At 38.9% G+C, this 16,975-nt stretch overlaps 2 protein-coding genes across 2 annotated transcripts; both read left to right on the top strand.

The window, feature by feature from the left end:
* Window positions 1-1,981: 1,981 nt before the first annotated feature.
* On the top strand, window positions 1,982-5,592 carry guca1ab.2 (guanylate cyclase activator 1Ab.2; the record flags this gene model as incomplete). Its single annotated transcript, XM_083892000.1, has 4 exons — window positions 1,982-2,179; window positions 3,635-3,784; window positions 4,040-4,130; window positions 5,462-5,592. The coding sequence occupies 4 exons, from the start codon at window positions 1,982-1,984 to the stop codon at window positions 5,590-5,592; spliced, it is 570 nt and encodes a 189-aa protein (XP_083748126.1).
* A 4,668-nt stretch (window positions 5,593-10,260) lies between these two features.
* irf6 (interferon regulatory factor 6) lies at window positions 10,261-15,646 on the top strand (the record flags this gene model as incomplete). The annotated part of the gene is made up of 7 exons (XM_083891865.1): window positions 10,261-10,434; window positions 11,157-11,352; window positions 11,457-11,555; window positions 12,422-12,688; window positions 13,400-13,792; window positions 14,652-14,770; window positions 15,416-15,646. The coding sequence occupies 7 exons, from the start codon at window positions 10,261-10,263 to the stop codon at window positions 15,644-15,646; spliced, it is 1,479 nt and encodes a 492-aa protein (XP_083747991.1).
* Between the last annotated feature and the right edge of the window lie 1,329 nt (window positions 15,647-16,975).

Genomic DNA, 16,975 nt, shown 5'->3' with positions numbered 1-16,975 from the left:
ATTGGTGACGAAAAGGTTTGTCTGATATCACGTGGAAAAGAAACCACTTTGCACAGGTGATATGTGCATGAAAATGTCCTTGTAGAAGAAATACAGTAGATTTTATCTGATATTATCGGATTAATTTAAAATACAAGTCATACAGACCCTGTCACATGTGTTAATAATGTAAAACCGGCATGTGAAGTTAAAGGAAATGAAAGCCCGAGGACTGTAAAACACCCTGTTACATAATCTATGAGTTACGTAGAAGCATAACGTTAATGATACAGAAGAGCGTGTTGTTACGACAGCAAACGGTTACATTGTATTTCAGGATTGTGCACCTGCATCACGAGGAGGATTCCACTTCTGTCAGGAGAAAGACGTGTCATTTGGCACGATGTACTTTCATTATTCCAGAGAGATATACTGTATGTTGCTGACACAGTATATGCATCCATTTAGTGCATTCAAATGTGTGTATATATTTTGTATTTTTATAGTTAACTATGTAACATCTACGGAAGAGTCTTAGGGTGTATTAATAAATCAGCATGAATTGACTTTAATGCTCTTTCTTTCTATATGTATTTATTTCTTTTGTGGCCCGAAAAAAAAAACAGAATTTAATCTCAGAATTCTGTCTTTGATCTCAGAATTATTCCTTTATTCTTACTTAAATCTCAGAATTCCGACTTTTTTTCTCGGAATTATTGCTTTTTTCTCAGAATTATTACTTTTTTCTCTGAATTCTGACTTTAATCTCAGAATTTAAACTTTCTGTCTTTCTTTCCGTTGTGGCCCGAAAAAAACAGAATTATGACTTTTTTTCCTCATAATTATGACTTTTTTCTCTGAATTCTGATTTTTCTCTTAATTCTGACTTTTTTCTCTGAATTCTGACTTTAATCTCAGAATTATTACTTTTCTCTTACTTAAATCTCAGAATGATTACTTTTTTTCTCAGAATTCTGACTTTAATCTCAGAATTATTGCTTTTTTCTCAGAATTATTGCTTTTTTCTCAGAATTATTACTTTTTCCTCTGAATTCTGACTTTAATCTCAGAATTTAAACTCTTTGTCTTTCTTTCTTTCTTTCTTTCTTTCTTTCTTTCTTTCTTTCTTTCTTTCTTTCTTTCTTTCTTTCTTTCTTTCTTTCTTTCTTTCTTTCTTTCTTTCTTTCTTTCTTTCTTTCTTTCTTTCTTTCTATTCTTTCTTTCTATTTTTTGTGGCCTGAAATAAAACAGAATTATGACTTTTTTTCCCTCAGAATTATGACTTTACTCTTGGAATTATGCTGTTTTATTTTTTCTTCTTTCTTTTTTTAAACTTTATTTTAATTTTTACATTCTTTTTTAAATAATACTCTTCCATACATCTGTCATGGGACAACAGAAAAAAAAAAACTGTGCATTGTATGTGTGATAGTTAACCAATAAATAAATAAATAAATAGAGTTACATATGTTTTATATAAGGGAAATAAACATGTTTTTATTGAATGACACAGTCAGAGTGTTGTTGCTGTCCTGCTCCAGTCCTGCGGGGGAGTGTGACAGCAGATGGAGGAGCTTTAAGACGCTCTAACCCAGTGACGACCATACCTTACGTTAAGCTGAGAGATCACGTACACCGACAGAGAGCCATTGAAGACCTTCTACATATGCCTACGTATGATAAATTAGGAATAATTATTATTCATATATGAATTATGAAAGTCAAATATGACTGGGTGGTCACAGTGTCATCTGGCACACAGGGATTATGTGCTTTTTTTCTGGCCTTAGGTCTCTTTAATTAGTATTTGCTGGCAACCAAAGTGGATTATAACTCCTAAGCTTTATACTGGGGTGCACACAGAGAGAGCCCATTGGCTGACAAACACACACACACACATACACATAATATGCAGAAACCTGGTCTGCCATGCATGGACGCAGCTTACACTGACTATGGTGTCTATGGGATTTTTTGACATTCTTATTGTGAAAACACAGACATGGGAAACTGCAACGACTCCACGGTGCAGGAGCTCCAAGCCTGCGAGAGTCACCAGTGGTACAGGAAGTTCATGACCGAGTGTCCGTCGGGACTCCTCACCTTCTACGAGTTCAAGAAGTTCTTTGGCCTCAAGAATCTGTCCGAGTCGTCGGACGCCTACGTCCGGACTATGTTTCAAACGTTTGACATGAACGACGTAAGGAATGCTCTCAAGTCTGTGTCATCGATGTGTTTTTCAGTCTCGTTTCACTGTTCGTACAGATGCTTTAATGGGAAAACTTTCATTATCTCAGGAGAAACGTATCGCGTTTTATAATCATGGTCACCATACGTTTGCTATGTGCTATGCTAATGCTAAAATAAATGTGTAATTAAGGGTTCAAAAAGAGGTTTTGTTTGTATGTGCTTGAGCGTTTATCTCTATTACAGGCTATTTTGTGTATATGTAAAGAACCAGTGGTAATTTGCCGATAATACACAACACCTTATATGGACATCCTGTGGGGTGTGTGTTTATAGGTCGCATATTCAGGGTTTAAAAAGTGCAGGGTGTTTTTTCTTTCCGTCTTCTTATGTGTTGTTGATTCATTTTATCATATCACATCTTTAGCCGTGATATAAAGTAGCGATAATTGTTCAAAAGTCTTTTTTTAATTATTGCACATTCTAATACCCTCTGTACATACTGTACGTTTAAACATAGAAATGGGGGGAAAAAAGCAGCCAAAATGCTCTTTTTTAATAAGAAAAGGCATATTTTATAAACAGAGCGGAGGATAATCTGCCTCACTTTCAGCTCAGTGTTTAAATGTAGCTCGACTAAAATAGCTTGTGCTATTTCTGTTTGAGTGGAACTATTAAGAGAGAGAGGGCTAATCCCACTAACACTATATATATATATACAGAGGTGCAGCTTGTGAACAGGCAACTGCTTGGGGCCCCGAGCTGATAGGGGCCCCCCGACACTCGGAGCCTGAGGGCTGTTTTTACTGAAATGTGCAGTGACCAGCCGCCTCCCCATGCCCCTTAAACAACAATGGGCGATTTGCAATGACATCTCAGTAGGAAACCTCCCTAAAGGGGCCCCACCTCACTTTAACCTGTGTGAAGTTATCGTTCTGCAAGTTGGAAAATTAAGAGGATTATTTACAGTGTAATGCATATCTTTTTTACTCAGTTTATATATGTTTTTTTTTTCAGTTATTTACAGTATTTTATTGTTCTATATATTTATATTGTTTTATAATGTGGGTTCTTAACAGTGTAATGTATTTTTTTTACTAAGTTTATATATTTTTTTTAAAAAGCTATTTACAGTATTTTATTGTTCCTCACGTTTATATTTTCACATACTTTTTAATGACAAGGTTTTTCCATGTTATTTCATTCATTTTGGGGAAAAAAAAGGGCCCCCTGAGAATTTTTGCTTAGGGCCCCTACAGACTCTAGAATCGCCTCTGTATATATATTCACCTAACTGACCTGACCTACAATTATAAACAAAATCAAGTGTTACCTCTTCATGCTCAGTTACTCTGTTATAATTCTGTAGCAGTGATTTCTACTTTTTTAACAGTTACAGGGAAACATTACATGGTGTCAGCTGTAACTGTATCTGTGTTCACTGAGTCCCTTTTTCCCTTCCGTATAGGACGGTTTCATCGATTTCATGGAGTACGTGGCCGCTCTGAGTCTGGTGCTGAAGGGGGAAGTGAAGCAGAAGCTCCGCTGGTATTTCAAACTCTACGACATCGACGGAAGCGGCTGCATCGACCGCGACGAGCTGCTTCTGATAGTAAAGGTACGTGTAAGAACGTACGTGTCACGTTTCAGCTTAACTGAAGGGCTTATAGGGACAGACCCTGGGGGTAAATCCCTCAAGGGGGGGGGGTGCACTGTCCTGGAAAGTCCTCCACTTAGGACCACTTATGAGACACAAGGCCCAGAAATGAGACTGACACACATGCAGGGTTAAAAGGTGACATTTTGCTGACCTCTACTGGCTGAAAAGTGTAAGAGCAACTGCTAACTCTCGTTTTGTCTCCTGTGTTTGTAGTCCATTCACGCCATCAATGGAATCTCTCAAGATATGTCCGCAGAGGACTTCACCAACATGATGTTCGACAAGATTGACATCAACGGAGATGGTACGACCCGGAAACTCTCAATATTACACGACCGTTCAAAAGTTTGGGCTCACCTACACAATTTTTGTTGTGTTTTCCTTTAAAAGTCACACTTTTATTCATCAAAAGAGTTGCAAAAAAGTTCTAATTTCAAACTGTTTTCAGCTGTGTAGTCAGTGATCTGGATACTCCCTGAGGGTTCAAAATGATACCTATATACCCTACCGTTCAAAGGTTTGGGGTCACAGATACAATATTTTTGTGTTTTCCATTCAAAGTCAGACTTTTATTCATCAAAAGAGTTTCAAAATTAAAGGTGCATTATGTAATAAATCTAAAGCAACTGGCCATAAAATCCTCCTAATATGTCACAGAGACTCAGGAATAATGTTCATATAACAAACTGAACTCACCAACAACAACAGTACAGACAAAATATTTGCATTCAAAAATATATTTTGCAGACTGCAAATCATGTTTATGTTTGGAAATCATGTTTTGGTATGTGGCGCCACCTACCGTGGTCTACCAATCATTGCAGTCAGTAGAGTCTTAGCTGCTGAGCAACCACGGGTTGCCAGTTACATTAGAAAATGAAACATAAAAGACCTTGAATTTGAATGTAGTTTTTGGCCACATTCTTACATATGGCGCCTTTAAAAGTCACACTTTTATTCATCAAAAGAGTTACAAAAAAGTTAAAATTTCAAACTTTTCTTTCATCAAAGAAACCAGCAAAACTGTTTTCAGCTGTGTAGTCAGTGCTCTACAAAGGATCTTGATCCTCCCAGAGGGTTCAAAATTATACCTATATACCCTACCGTTCAAAGGTTTGGGGTCACCGATACAATATTTTTGTGTTTTCCATTAAAAATGTCACACTTTTATTCATCAAAAGAGTTGCAAAATTAATAGAAAATATAGTCAAGACATTGACAAGATTAGAAATAATGATTTTTATTCAAAATAATAATTTTGCCCTTTCGTCAAAGAACCAGCAAAACTGTTTTCAGCTGTGCTAACATCATTGCACAAGGGTTTTCTAATCATCCAATAGCCTTCTAACGTCATTAGCAAACAGAACACTGGAAATGGGCCTCTATACACCTATGTACATATTCCATTAAAAAACAGACCAACTTTCAGCTAGAATGGTCGTTTACCACATTAACAATGTATAGAGTGTATTTATGATTCATTTAATGTTAGATTCATTGGAAAAAAGTGCTTTTCCTTCAAAAATAAGGACATTTCTAAGTGAGCCCAAACTTTTAAATGGTAGTTTACCATGATCATGTGACTGAATCTTAGGACCACAGCTCAGTGTGTTGTTGTTGTTGTTGTTGTTGCAGGTGAACTGTCGTATGAAGAGTTCATGGAGGGGATCCAGAAGGACGACATGCTCCTGAAGATGCTCACAGAGAGTTTGGACCTGTCAGAGATTGTCAAAAAGATCCAAGGAGAGATCAGAGCTTACAATTAGTTTTTTTTTTTTTTTAAACTTCTGACGGACTCTGAAGGACACATTTTTCCCCTCTATAACTGTGCCAGAGCTGAACGAGTGGAGACGTTGGTTCAGGATCGTCCACATGAACAGTCCACACAGTGTGGCACCAGCAGCAGCAGCTGAACGATGTTTGGGTTTGTCTGTGTGCATTAATGCATCAGCAAAGACCTTCAATTAACACAAAGACGTCGACATTAGCTTTAAAACACACACACCGACTACCTCACTACTTCACTTCCACTGCTTTCACTAAGCACCTTTTTTTTTTACAAGTTATCCACATTCTTAGAAATAAGGGTTCCAAAAGGGTCCTTCTACAAGGGCTGAGGTTCTACCTGGAACCATTTTCTTGTGAAAAACATTCTGTTTTTCAAGGGTTCTTGGTAACACTAATGGTTCCAGTAAGAACCATTTTGATCTAGAAAACCCATTAAAACCCCTTTCCGGAATAAAGGGTTTTAAAAGGGGTTCTTGGTGGAACCCTCCAAAAGGGTTCCAAGTGGAACCTTTATAAAAAGGTTCTACCTGGAGCCAAAAAGGGTTCTCCTTTGAGGACAAGCTGAAGAACATTATATGGTTCTATTTAGCACGTTTATTTCCAAGAGTGTACGATGTACTGCAGTTTCAGGTCAAACAATAATAACACTCCATATATGTATACTTAGGATGTATATTTGAACATTTATCATGAACCTTGACACCTTTTTATAAAGGTTCTACCTGGAACCCTTTTAAAACCCTTTATTATATAATTTAACAGGAAAGGGTTTTTCAGAAGCAAATGGTTCCAGGTAGAACCACAGCCCTTGTAGAAGGACCCTTTTGGAACCCTTATTTCTAAGAGTGTAGTAGAATAGATACACAATGAGATTCCTCAGCTCATTCAAATGTCTTTAAAGGACTCTTTTGAAAATAAGGAACTTATAACATCTCTTACTTTTCTCATCCCAAGATCCAATTGCAGCAATAAACAAATAAACACACATGCACCGTTTAATGTGATAGTGAATTCACTGTAAAGTACACGATCAGGTCGGCTTATATATGTGTTTATTAGTGTCTTTTGTTTAAGCCTTTACACACGAAAAGAAAGAAAGAAGCTGTTTTATATTTTTGAATAAGCCTCTGCAGACAAGGACCTTTGTCACTTCTTCATGGTGCAGTGTTCATGCCAAGCCTGCTGTGATAGAACGTTTGTGAGGTTGAAAATGTATGATATATTCTATAAAACGGACATTTTCTCTATTCTCTCTCTTTACTAAGTCTCACTTTAACACAAATCTTCTCAAACAACGCATCAGTCTTTCCGCATCCAAATGCAAACGCAGCATTAGCATCATTTTCCACTTAACATATTTTTGCATCTGCTATCGAAACCAGGAAAAAACCTGAGGGAACGATGCGCGCAGGTGCACGTGATATGATGCGTGCGTGCGCGCGCTCAGTGCGCCGTGAGTAGTTTCAGGGCGTGTCCTCGTGCTTGTTGTGGACCTGCTGTCTGTGGATCATCATCATCTTCATCATCATCATAACAAATCGCCCACTTTGTCCCCGTGTGTCTCTTCATAATCATTGTGTACAGTCAGTGTTTGCTATTGTTGCATACTGGTTTGTTCTCAGTGACTCAGACGCGTTAATACTGCGTGTTTGTGTAGTGTTTAAACTGTCTGAACCAAAAATAATCATTATCATTAAAACTGTTGTACATGGATTCACACATTAGGTGACAAAAATACATTTATTAGAAAAGTGTTATAGAAATCAAAAAAACAAAACAAAACATGTTTAAAACTAAAAAAAAGTCACTTATTTGGCAAAAAAAAACTAAATTAATTCGCCTTTTTATACCCACATGTGAGCCATTCTTCTCTGAGAAGTCAAAAATGAATCAGGCACAATATTCAACCACTAAAACAATTTTTTTTTCCTACAAGTAAATAACGATAATTTGACATCTTATTCAAAACATAATAATAATGTTCTTTAATATTTATTTATGTGCTTTTTTTTGGAAAACAGTACCTTTGAAAATTCATGGATAACAATAAAAATAACAATTGTATTTTAGCATTAAAATGTAATTTTTTAAAGAACAGAATGTATATATATATATATATATATATATATATATGTGTGTATATATATATATATATATGTGTGTATATATATATATGTGTGTATATATATTTATATATATATATTGATAATTATAAACGAATATACTGTATATATATGTGTGTGTGTACATATATGCACATTTAACATACACTGCTCATATGTATATATACATGTGTGAGTGTATATATATATATTTGTATATGTACACAGAATACAAACTTATATCTTTCAATGTTTTAACCTTTTACAACTGAGATAAATAAAACAGTACATTTTAACTAAATAAATCTATATGTGGTAAGAATATATCAGCATATAGGTTGCATATATCATATTACGTGATATAGAAACTTTAATCTTAATATATATATATATATTATATATAGTGAGATTGATTGATAATTATGTTGACATGTAATTACAGGTGCGTTCCAGTGAGCTGTGCTGTGGTCCGTGTGTGTGTGTGTGTGTGTGTGTGTGTGTGTGCTTATTTATTCTGCGAGATTATGAAATTGTGCAGGTTTGTGTGAAAAAGTTCAAGTGCCGCTGGAATAAAATAAATAAAAAACGTCTGATCTGCCCACGTGCCTCTTCCTCCTCTTCTTCCTCCTCTTCCTCCTGTTCACTCACTCACGAAAGGTGTGTCACCGGCGTGACGTCACGCCCATACCTGAGTTTCGGTGAGGGGAAAAAAAAAGAGGGGGAAGGACCGAGCCGAATGGAAAAAACATCTGCGCCTGTTTCAGGTCCGCAGTGAGTCTCCGCAGCTGCTGCGGCTGCTGTTTAGTGCTGTTAATCCGATTCATCCACATTATCGGTGATCGATGACCGTGTTCACGGGCAGAGGCTGAGAGGATTAGCGGAGGAGAGACTCCCGGAGGTCGAGAAGAAAACACCGCGTCCACTTCCTGGTTCGCCACAGGTACTGAGTGTCCGTCTGTGTGGTGACAAACCTTCGTGTTTGTGGATGTTTTTTGGACATATTTACACATTTACACACCGGCGGAAAGTCGTAAATTACATTTACTCGCGTTACTGTGAGCGAGTAGGTTTTTAAAAGTCGTTTTTAAAACGTGTAATTTAACGTTTACTTCAGTAAGTTCGTGACGTCGCTACGTTTAAAACCGCATCCGTTACTGAGCTAAAAAAACAACAATAAATGCTAGCGTGAATTTTTAAATAAAAACAAAATTAAACCGTGAACTTTGACAGTGAATGAATGATGAGGACAAACAGGTGAACTGACGCTAATTAAAAGGCGAGAAAGCTCAAGCATTTGTGACCTTTGACCCAATTTGATGTTTAATTTTGTCAGTACTTTAATTTGAGATTTGTGTCACACAAGAAAGAACCCCTACCTGGTTTTAAAGACTTTATTTTACTTTACTTTAACGTGAGTACATTTTTAGACCAGTACTTGTACTTGTACTTAGGTCAAATGTTATCAAAACAGTGGTACTTTTACTTGAGTAGAATACTTCAGTACTCTTTCCACCTATGCATTTTAAATATGTACAGTTACAGCATCGAGAAAGCACTGGGAGAGCACAAACCTCACTTTCCCACAGCGTCAAAAACAGTCAAATAGAATCCTTATCCAGGTCCTGAATTATTTAGCATAAGCTACATCCACATATTAGTTTGTCAGAATATGTCCTTTAAAAACTGAACTGCACGATGTTAGGGAACAAAGTGACGCACAATATTAATGTTGTTGAATATTGCGATAACTTATAACAGATGTAATATTTTCTTGTCCCCATATAGACCAGACATTGGAGAGAAAACAAACATTAAATCAAGTATTTCCATTTAAAACACCATGGCTTTATTGGAAAAATAGAAGAAAACTAATATTTTTTACTACTATAAACGACATGGTTTTGAGAAATGTGCCTTTTTTTCATGCCATTTAGGAAGAAAATGGTTAAAAAAAAAAAGCTAACAACTGCTAACACAGAGACAAATCCACATTAATCACGTTTAAAGCAGTATCTGTGATATGTTTTGTATTGTTGGTGATATGTGATATTATTATACCATTTGGAAGTTACACAAGTAATCGCAAAACAACCAAAATCATAATTATGACCAAGTGCTAAATCAAAATACACCGCTGTTATTGAATAAAAAATTTGTAACAAAACAGTATTGATATCTTTAGTTCATTAGATAAACTATGGTTTGTTTGTTAATAGTTGACAAAAAGGTGACATGCAGTAGTTTTTGTTGTAGTGTACAGCCCTAAATATGAAATTGGAGTTTGTGAGTTCCCCCCTGTGTGTATATGGGTTTAATCTAGGTTCTTTCTAGTTTACTCCCACAGTCCAAAAACATGCAGATTTTGGGGGATTAGGTGAATTAGGACCAGGGTGTGACCCCATCTTTGTGGAGGATAAAGTGGTACAATATGAATTAATTAATTATAAAAATGGTCGTCTGGGGTAAATCCAGACCTGCAGGATTGAGGTTTTTGTCTCTGACTCTGAAGTCTCTCTCTCTCCCTCTCTCTCTCTCACAGTCAGGATGTCGGTCACCCCTCGGCGTGTCCGCTTGAAGCCCTGGTTGGTGGCGCAGGTGGACAGCGGGCGCTACCCGGGCCTGGTGTGGATAAACCGCGACGGCATGCGATTCCGTATCCCGTGGAAACACGCGACGCGGCACACACCGCAGCACGAGGACGAGGACACCATATTTAAGGTGAAGGCTCCAGAATAAAGAGTTTAGAGCAGGGGTTCTCCAAGTTTTGATACCTGAGGGCCAATTTAGGAACTCACCATTGGACTGAGGGGCTGCCAAAGGAAAAAAAAAAAGGAAAAAAACCACAGAAAGAAATCCCATTTGTAATCATTTTAATGACCAGATTGCAGTTCTACAGTTTACACTTATTGGTCTGTATCCAGTAATGTCCAATAAACATTTAACAAGCTTAGTAGCTCCTGGATTAAAACTGTCAACTGTACTATCAACCGCCAGAAATGTTTCTGCGGGCCGCCATTGGCTCGCGAGCCGCACTTTGAGAACCAATGGTTTAGAGGAATCAGTCGGTTAAAATGGCGACTTCTCTGAATCAGAAGACGGAAACGACACATTCACATTCATATATATATATATATATATATATATATATGTGTGTGTGTATACATATATACACATACACATATATATATATATATATATATATATATATATATATATATACATATATATATATATATATATATATATATATATATATATATATATATATATATATACATGTGTATATTTTTTTACTTGAGTCGTACTCTTTCCACCTCTTCAGATACGTGATGCATCCACATACCTTAACAAAACAACACCACACAATGAGCCCGTGTGTGTGTGTCAGAGCAGGATTGTGGTTTTAATAGCCGTGTTCTTCTGTGTAAACGATCTTGCAGGCATGGGCCGTGGAGACGGGCAAATTCCAGGAAGGAGTCGACGAACCTGATCCGGCGAAGTGGAAGGCCCAGCTCCGCTGCGCGCTCAACAAGAGCCGGGAGTTCAAGCTGGTCTACGACGGCACCAAGGAGGTCCCCATGAATCCTCTGAAGATCTACGACGTCTGCGACATCCCGCAGCCGCTCAGCAGCCAAGGTAAACGACAGCGGACTGGATTATTGGATACAAACCCCCCCCCCCCCCCCCCGCCGCCTTTTTTGGTTCTTTCTCATTTAATACGATTAACTGCCGCTCAACAGCCTCTTCAGACGCCGGCTCTTGGACTCCACATGAAGAGAACGGTGGTGAGGAAGACGCTCCGGATACACCAGAGTCTCTTCCTCCATACCAATCCAACGGTGAGCGACCTTTCCTCCATGTTTACACTGCCCTTCTAAAGTGCGGGCTCACTGAGAAATGTCCTTATTAAGGAAAAGCAATTTTTTCAATAAATATAACATTAAATGAATCAGAAATACACTCTCTACATTGTTAATGTGGCAACGCGATAATGCGGTTAATGCCGTCAACTTTAAGTTATGACACGTTTTCAGTGACGACTGACCGGAAAAAGAGTGTACGTGACGTCATGTTTTGCGTGACTCCCGATTGTTAAAATGAGTCTCTAAAGTAACACTAAAGCTTAAAAACAGAGGCACACATACGCAGTACCGAGGTACGCTGGTTATTTGTAGTGCTGCTCTTTTCGCTTAATAAACGGAGCACTGCAGTTCCACTGTAGGCGCGCTAACGGTGCTAAAGCAGCTAACGGGGTTAACTGGTCAGTGCGTTAACCTAGTGCCCGGCACTTTTTTTTTTATTGGAATATGTACATAAGTGTATAGAGGCCCATTTCCAGTGTTCTAATGGTACGTTGTGTTTGCTAATTGCGTTAGAAGGCTATTGGATGATGAGAAAACCCTTGAAAAACCCTTGTGCAATGATGTTAGCACAGCTGAAAACAGTTTTGCTGGTTCTTTGACGCAAAGGGCAAAATTATTATTTTGATTAAGAAATCATTATTTCTAATCTTGTCAATGTCTTGACTATATTTTCTATTCATTTTGCAACTCTTTTGATGAATAAAAGTGTCACTTTTAATGGAAACTGCAAACAAAATTGTATAGGTGACCCCAAACTTTTGAACGGTAGTGTATATAACAATTTTCTGCCGTTTGCTTGAACAAAACCGATTTTTGACTAATTTACCCCGTCGTTGATCCAGGTCCCAGTCCGTCTCCTCTCATCATGTGGTCTCCGATGAGCTCGGACTCGCCCATGCAGCCTCCGAGTTGTTCCTCGTCCAATGAGGCCTGGCCCAAAGAAGAGCCCGGGAAAATCTGGCCTAAAGAGGAGCCGGTGGACGTGGAGATGCAGCCCACACCCATGGCCGACATGCCCCCCGCTCCTCTATCTGACCCCATCCTGCAGCCCTCTCCTCTCACAGATGCCTTGTTTGCTTCGCCGGAAACATGGATCAGTTCTCTCCCGAGTAAGTTTGCACTTTGTCTTTAAAGGAGACTTATTATGCAAAATCAACAAAAAAAACTAATATTTTGAGAACCAAAGACATCAAAATACTATTATTTATGGTGATATTTCACTTAATTTCAAAATTAGTTTTTTAGATTAGTTCTTTTTCAAAATCTGGCCTGCGTGGTTTTATATAAGCATATTAACATTTACATTTTTATTAATATGCATCCTCACTTTCCTTAAACAAACAAATACATAAAATAGAATGTAAATAAAAAACATTAGATGGCCTCCCTTGTCCCATTTCAGGTACAACTAATGTTTTAACATGTTTTAAGATAGAACTTAATTTATCCCTTAGGAAATTCTTGTTCCAGGTTGCTCCAAAATTGCAGAAATAACAATATTCAGGGTTCCTACGTAGTATGGAATTTAATTTGAGTCATTTCCAGGTCTGGATAAGTACGGAAAAAGGGGGGGGAAAGTTTGTGTTGTTTCCAGACTATTATCTCACTTTCTAAAATAAAATATATTAATATATACAAATCAAAACAAGCTAGTAACGCAAGCATAGCCTACCTGTAGATGATATGAAACCTATCATGCTGTCGGGTTACCACGGTTACTGTTCGCCATGTGATTTTTTTCCATATGTTTTCCATAACTGTGAATATAATCTCAAAAGTAAAATATAAAATCAACGTCTCTGTGCTGGTCTGTGCCTCAGTGACAGACCTGGAGGTGCAGTTTCTGTACAGGGGAAAGGAAATGTGTCCAACCATGACCGTCAGTAACCCCCAGGGCTGCAGGCTCTTCTACGGGGACCTGGGCCCCATGGTCAACCAGGAGGAGCTGTTCGGTCCCGTCAACCTGGAGCAGCTGCGCTTTCCCACCACGGAGCACATCACCAACGACAAGCAGAGGGTCTTCACCAACCGCCTGCTGGACGTGATGGACAGAGGTCTGATCCTGGAGGTCAGCGGACACGACATCTACGCCATCCGCCTCTGCCAGTGCAAGGTCTACTGGTCCGGTCCCTGCGCTCCAAACCCGGCCGCGCCGAACCTTATCGAGCGTCAGAAGAGGGTGAAACTCTTCTGTCTGGAGTCTTTTCTCAGCAGTGAGTAGAATATTTTTACGGCTACTACTTTACAGTTACTAGGTAGAGGACATTTAACCCTTAGAACACGGAGCATTTCAGCTGCTTTACTATATTTAAACATACAGAGGGTATAAGAATGTGCAATATAGAGTGTCTTATATCCTTTTTTTCTATCTATAGACAATCCACCAACTATATAAACTAGTGTCTAACTACGGTTAACGCACATTAACGCATGGTGCGTTTCCATGACGACTGACAGGAAAAAGACGCGCGCGACGTCATGTTTACGTTTACGAGTCTCTAAAGTAACGCTAAACATTAAAAACAGAGGCACACATACGCAGTACACAGGTACGCTGGTTATTTGTAGCGATGCTCTTTTCGTTTAATAAACAGACCGCTCCAGTTCCACTATAGGTGCGCTAAAGGAGCTAACCCAGCTAATGGAGCTCACTGGTAAACGGTGCCTGGACTCTGCTGCCACGGCACGTAAACATGACGTCACACACACACACAAAATACAAAGAAAAACGCTCTAATTTTCATCTCAACAACACATAAGACGATAAATAGCTGGATGTGTGCCGCACCCATAGTAAATACACAACTCCTTATATGGACATCCTGGTGGTGTGTGTGTTTATAGATCACATCTTCAGGCTTTAAATAATGGGAGTTTTATATAATATAATATATAATATAGAGTATATCAAATCCTCACATGTGAAATGTTTAAATGAGGTGGTTGGTGTTTGATTGTTCATGTTTATGTTCATGGTTAAAGGTTTCAACAATCAATATTGTCCAGCCTGAAGCACAATTTTAGTTTATTACTGTATTCTCATCACCTTTTTTTTCTTGTATATATGTGTAGGTGTGATAGCACAGCAGCGTGGTCAGGCACCAAACCCTCCTCAATTTGAAATCAACCTGTGTTTTGGAGAGGAGTGGCCTGATGGAAGACCCAAAGAGAGGAAGCTCATCATGGTCCAGGTGAGAAGGGCTGGAAGTTCAGCATCAACTGAACTGACTGTATAGATGTAACGTTTGCATACGTTTGCAGATGTAACGTTGCAGATGTAACGTTTGACTTTGCAGTCAAAGCCAACTTGTGGTTATCACTGTAATTTCACTCGTGCTGTTGCAGGAAGCTGGGGAATCAGAGTCTTTGAGGCATGTTAACACGTTAACGGCGTCAACGTTAACGCACATCGCACTTCCATGCCGTCTGACCGGAAAAAGACGCACGTGACGTCATGTTTACGTGACTCCCGATTGTTAAAATGAGTCTCTAAAGTAACGCTAAACTTTAAAACGGAGGCATTTGTAGCGCTGCTCTTTTCGTTTAATAAACAGACCGCTCCAGTTCGACTGTAGGGGCGCTAACGGCGCTAAAGTAGCTAATGCATCTAACGGAGCTAACTGGTAAACGGTGTCTGGACTCCGCTTCCCCGGCATGTAAACATGATGTCACGCCGGTCTTTTTCCGGTCAGTCATCGTGCGTTAACGCCGCTTATGCCGCTAACCGCCATTAACGAGCTAACGTGTGCAGCACCAATTATTTATTTTGCCTCAGTTCACTCCATCTTTTGTTTGTGCATGTTATCGTCTTTATCGTCCCTCCTCCGTTCCTGCAGGTGATCCCAGTGGTGGCTCGCATGATAAGCGAGATGTTCTCCGGCGACAACACGCGCTCCTTCGACAGCGGCAGCGTCCGCCTGCAGATTTCAGTCCCCGACATCAAGGACAACATCGTGACGCACCTGAAGCAGCTGTACTGTCTGCTGCAGACGCACCAGGGTCAGGACGGCTGGGCTCTGCCCCCGGGGTCAGGCCTGAACATCAGCCAGGCTCTGCAGGCTCAGTGAAACCATACGCACACACACTCAGAGTTACCCTGTTGTAGCAAAGAAGTACTTATTGTAATCGTATTGAGACGTAGGATGTTTTTCCTTTAACATGACTTTTCTGTACATAGAGTGCCCTGCAGCAGCAGCAGCAGCAGCAGTAGTCTTGCATTATTTGTGCAGGGAAACCTTTCCGTGGGCCAAAGTCCTCGTCGCTCGCTGCGAGGGAATATTTAACGTAGTTAATGAGTTACAGAAATTGCCTTGTGTGTGTGTGTGTGTGTGTGTGTGTGTGCTCTATTTATCCAAAAAAAAAACACAGGTCAGTGATTACCAAACTGTCGTTCAGGAAAACCAGGCACTATGCCTTTTAGATTTTTGGATCTTTCTAAAGCTTAAGAATCTGTTAAGGGGTTAAGTTTGTTGGTATGATTTAAGAGGAAATGTTTCCCTGCTCTTTCACGTGAGGCTTTCAAAGATTTTTAAACATCGCTGTGTCTTCCCTGCAGTTTTGTCTCCAGTCATTTTTATTGTATTTTTTTGTAGCATATTATTACATTTGCATATCTTTTTACAATCCGGCAGCCATTTAACTAAATCACATTCAGCTACAGGGATCTGTTTGAGTAAGGACGCCACTGCACTTTGGGGGGAGCTGAATGTTCTTTTATGTTTAGTTGAATGAATGTAAGTGCATTTATCATGTGATTGTATCTTTATTTTATCAATAAAATTGCCAAAATAACCCTCAAGTATGTTTTTAAATTACAAATATGATGTTTTGTTTTGTCTCTGTATGAGAGACCCCGTGACCCTCATGTGAAGTGAGGTTCCCGCGGATCCTTAAAAGGTCTTTCAAAGGCATTGAATTCATAAATCTAAAAAACAACAAGGCCTTAAATAGTATTAAGATGTCTTGAATAAATCCCTCTTCTTTCAAAAGTCTTGAAAATGGTAACCCAAAATAATTGGTAACAGTTATTTTAAACACCAGGAAGTGGTTTTTCAGCTGTCACGTCACTCTGGGAAATAAGATTAATCTGGACTTTTTAAGGCCTTTAGGAAGAATTTTCAAACATGGAACTCCACTCAACATAGAATAAAACATCTATAAAAGCCTGTGTCCGTGTCTCAAGGTGATTTACAGGCGTCTCTTTTACTATTGTGATCAATGGGAAAATTGCTTTTTGGGCCCCATGAGTATTTTTTTGTTGCAGTACCCAGAGTGGCCACTATGACAGAATTGTCTTCAAGGCCGAGGGGGCGAGCTCTATCCAGTTCTTATAATACTGTACATCCATGGTGTATATAATTGATGAACTGTGACTAGTGCATGTGCTTATGTGACAT

Source organism: Microchirus variegatus, assembly GCF_963457635.1.
Source record: "Microchirus variegatus genome assembly, chromosome: 7".
NCBI lineage: Eukaryota > Metazoa > Chordata > Actinopteri > Pleuronectiformes > Soleidae > Microchirus > Microchirus variegatus.
Note: the sequence above shows the minus strand (reverse complement) of the source record. Positions and strands in the feature narration are given on the sequence as shown.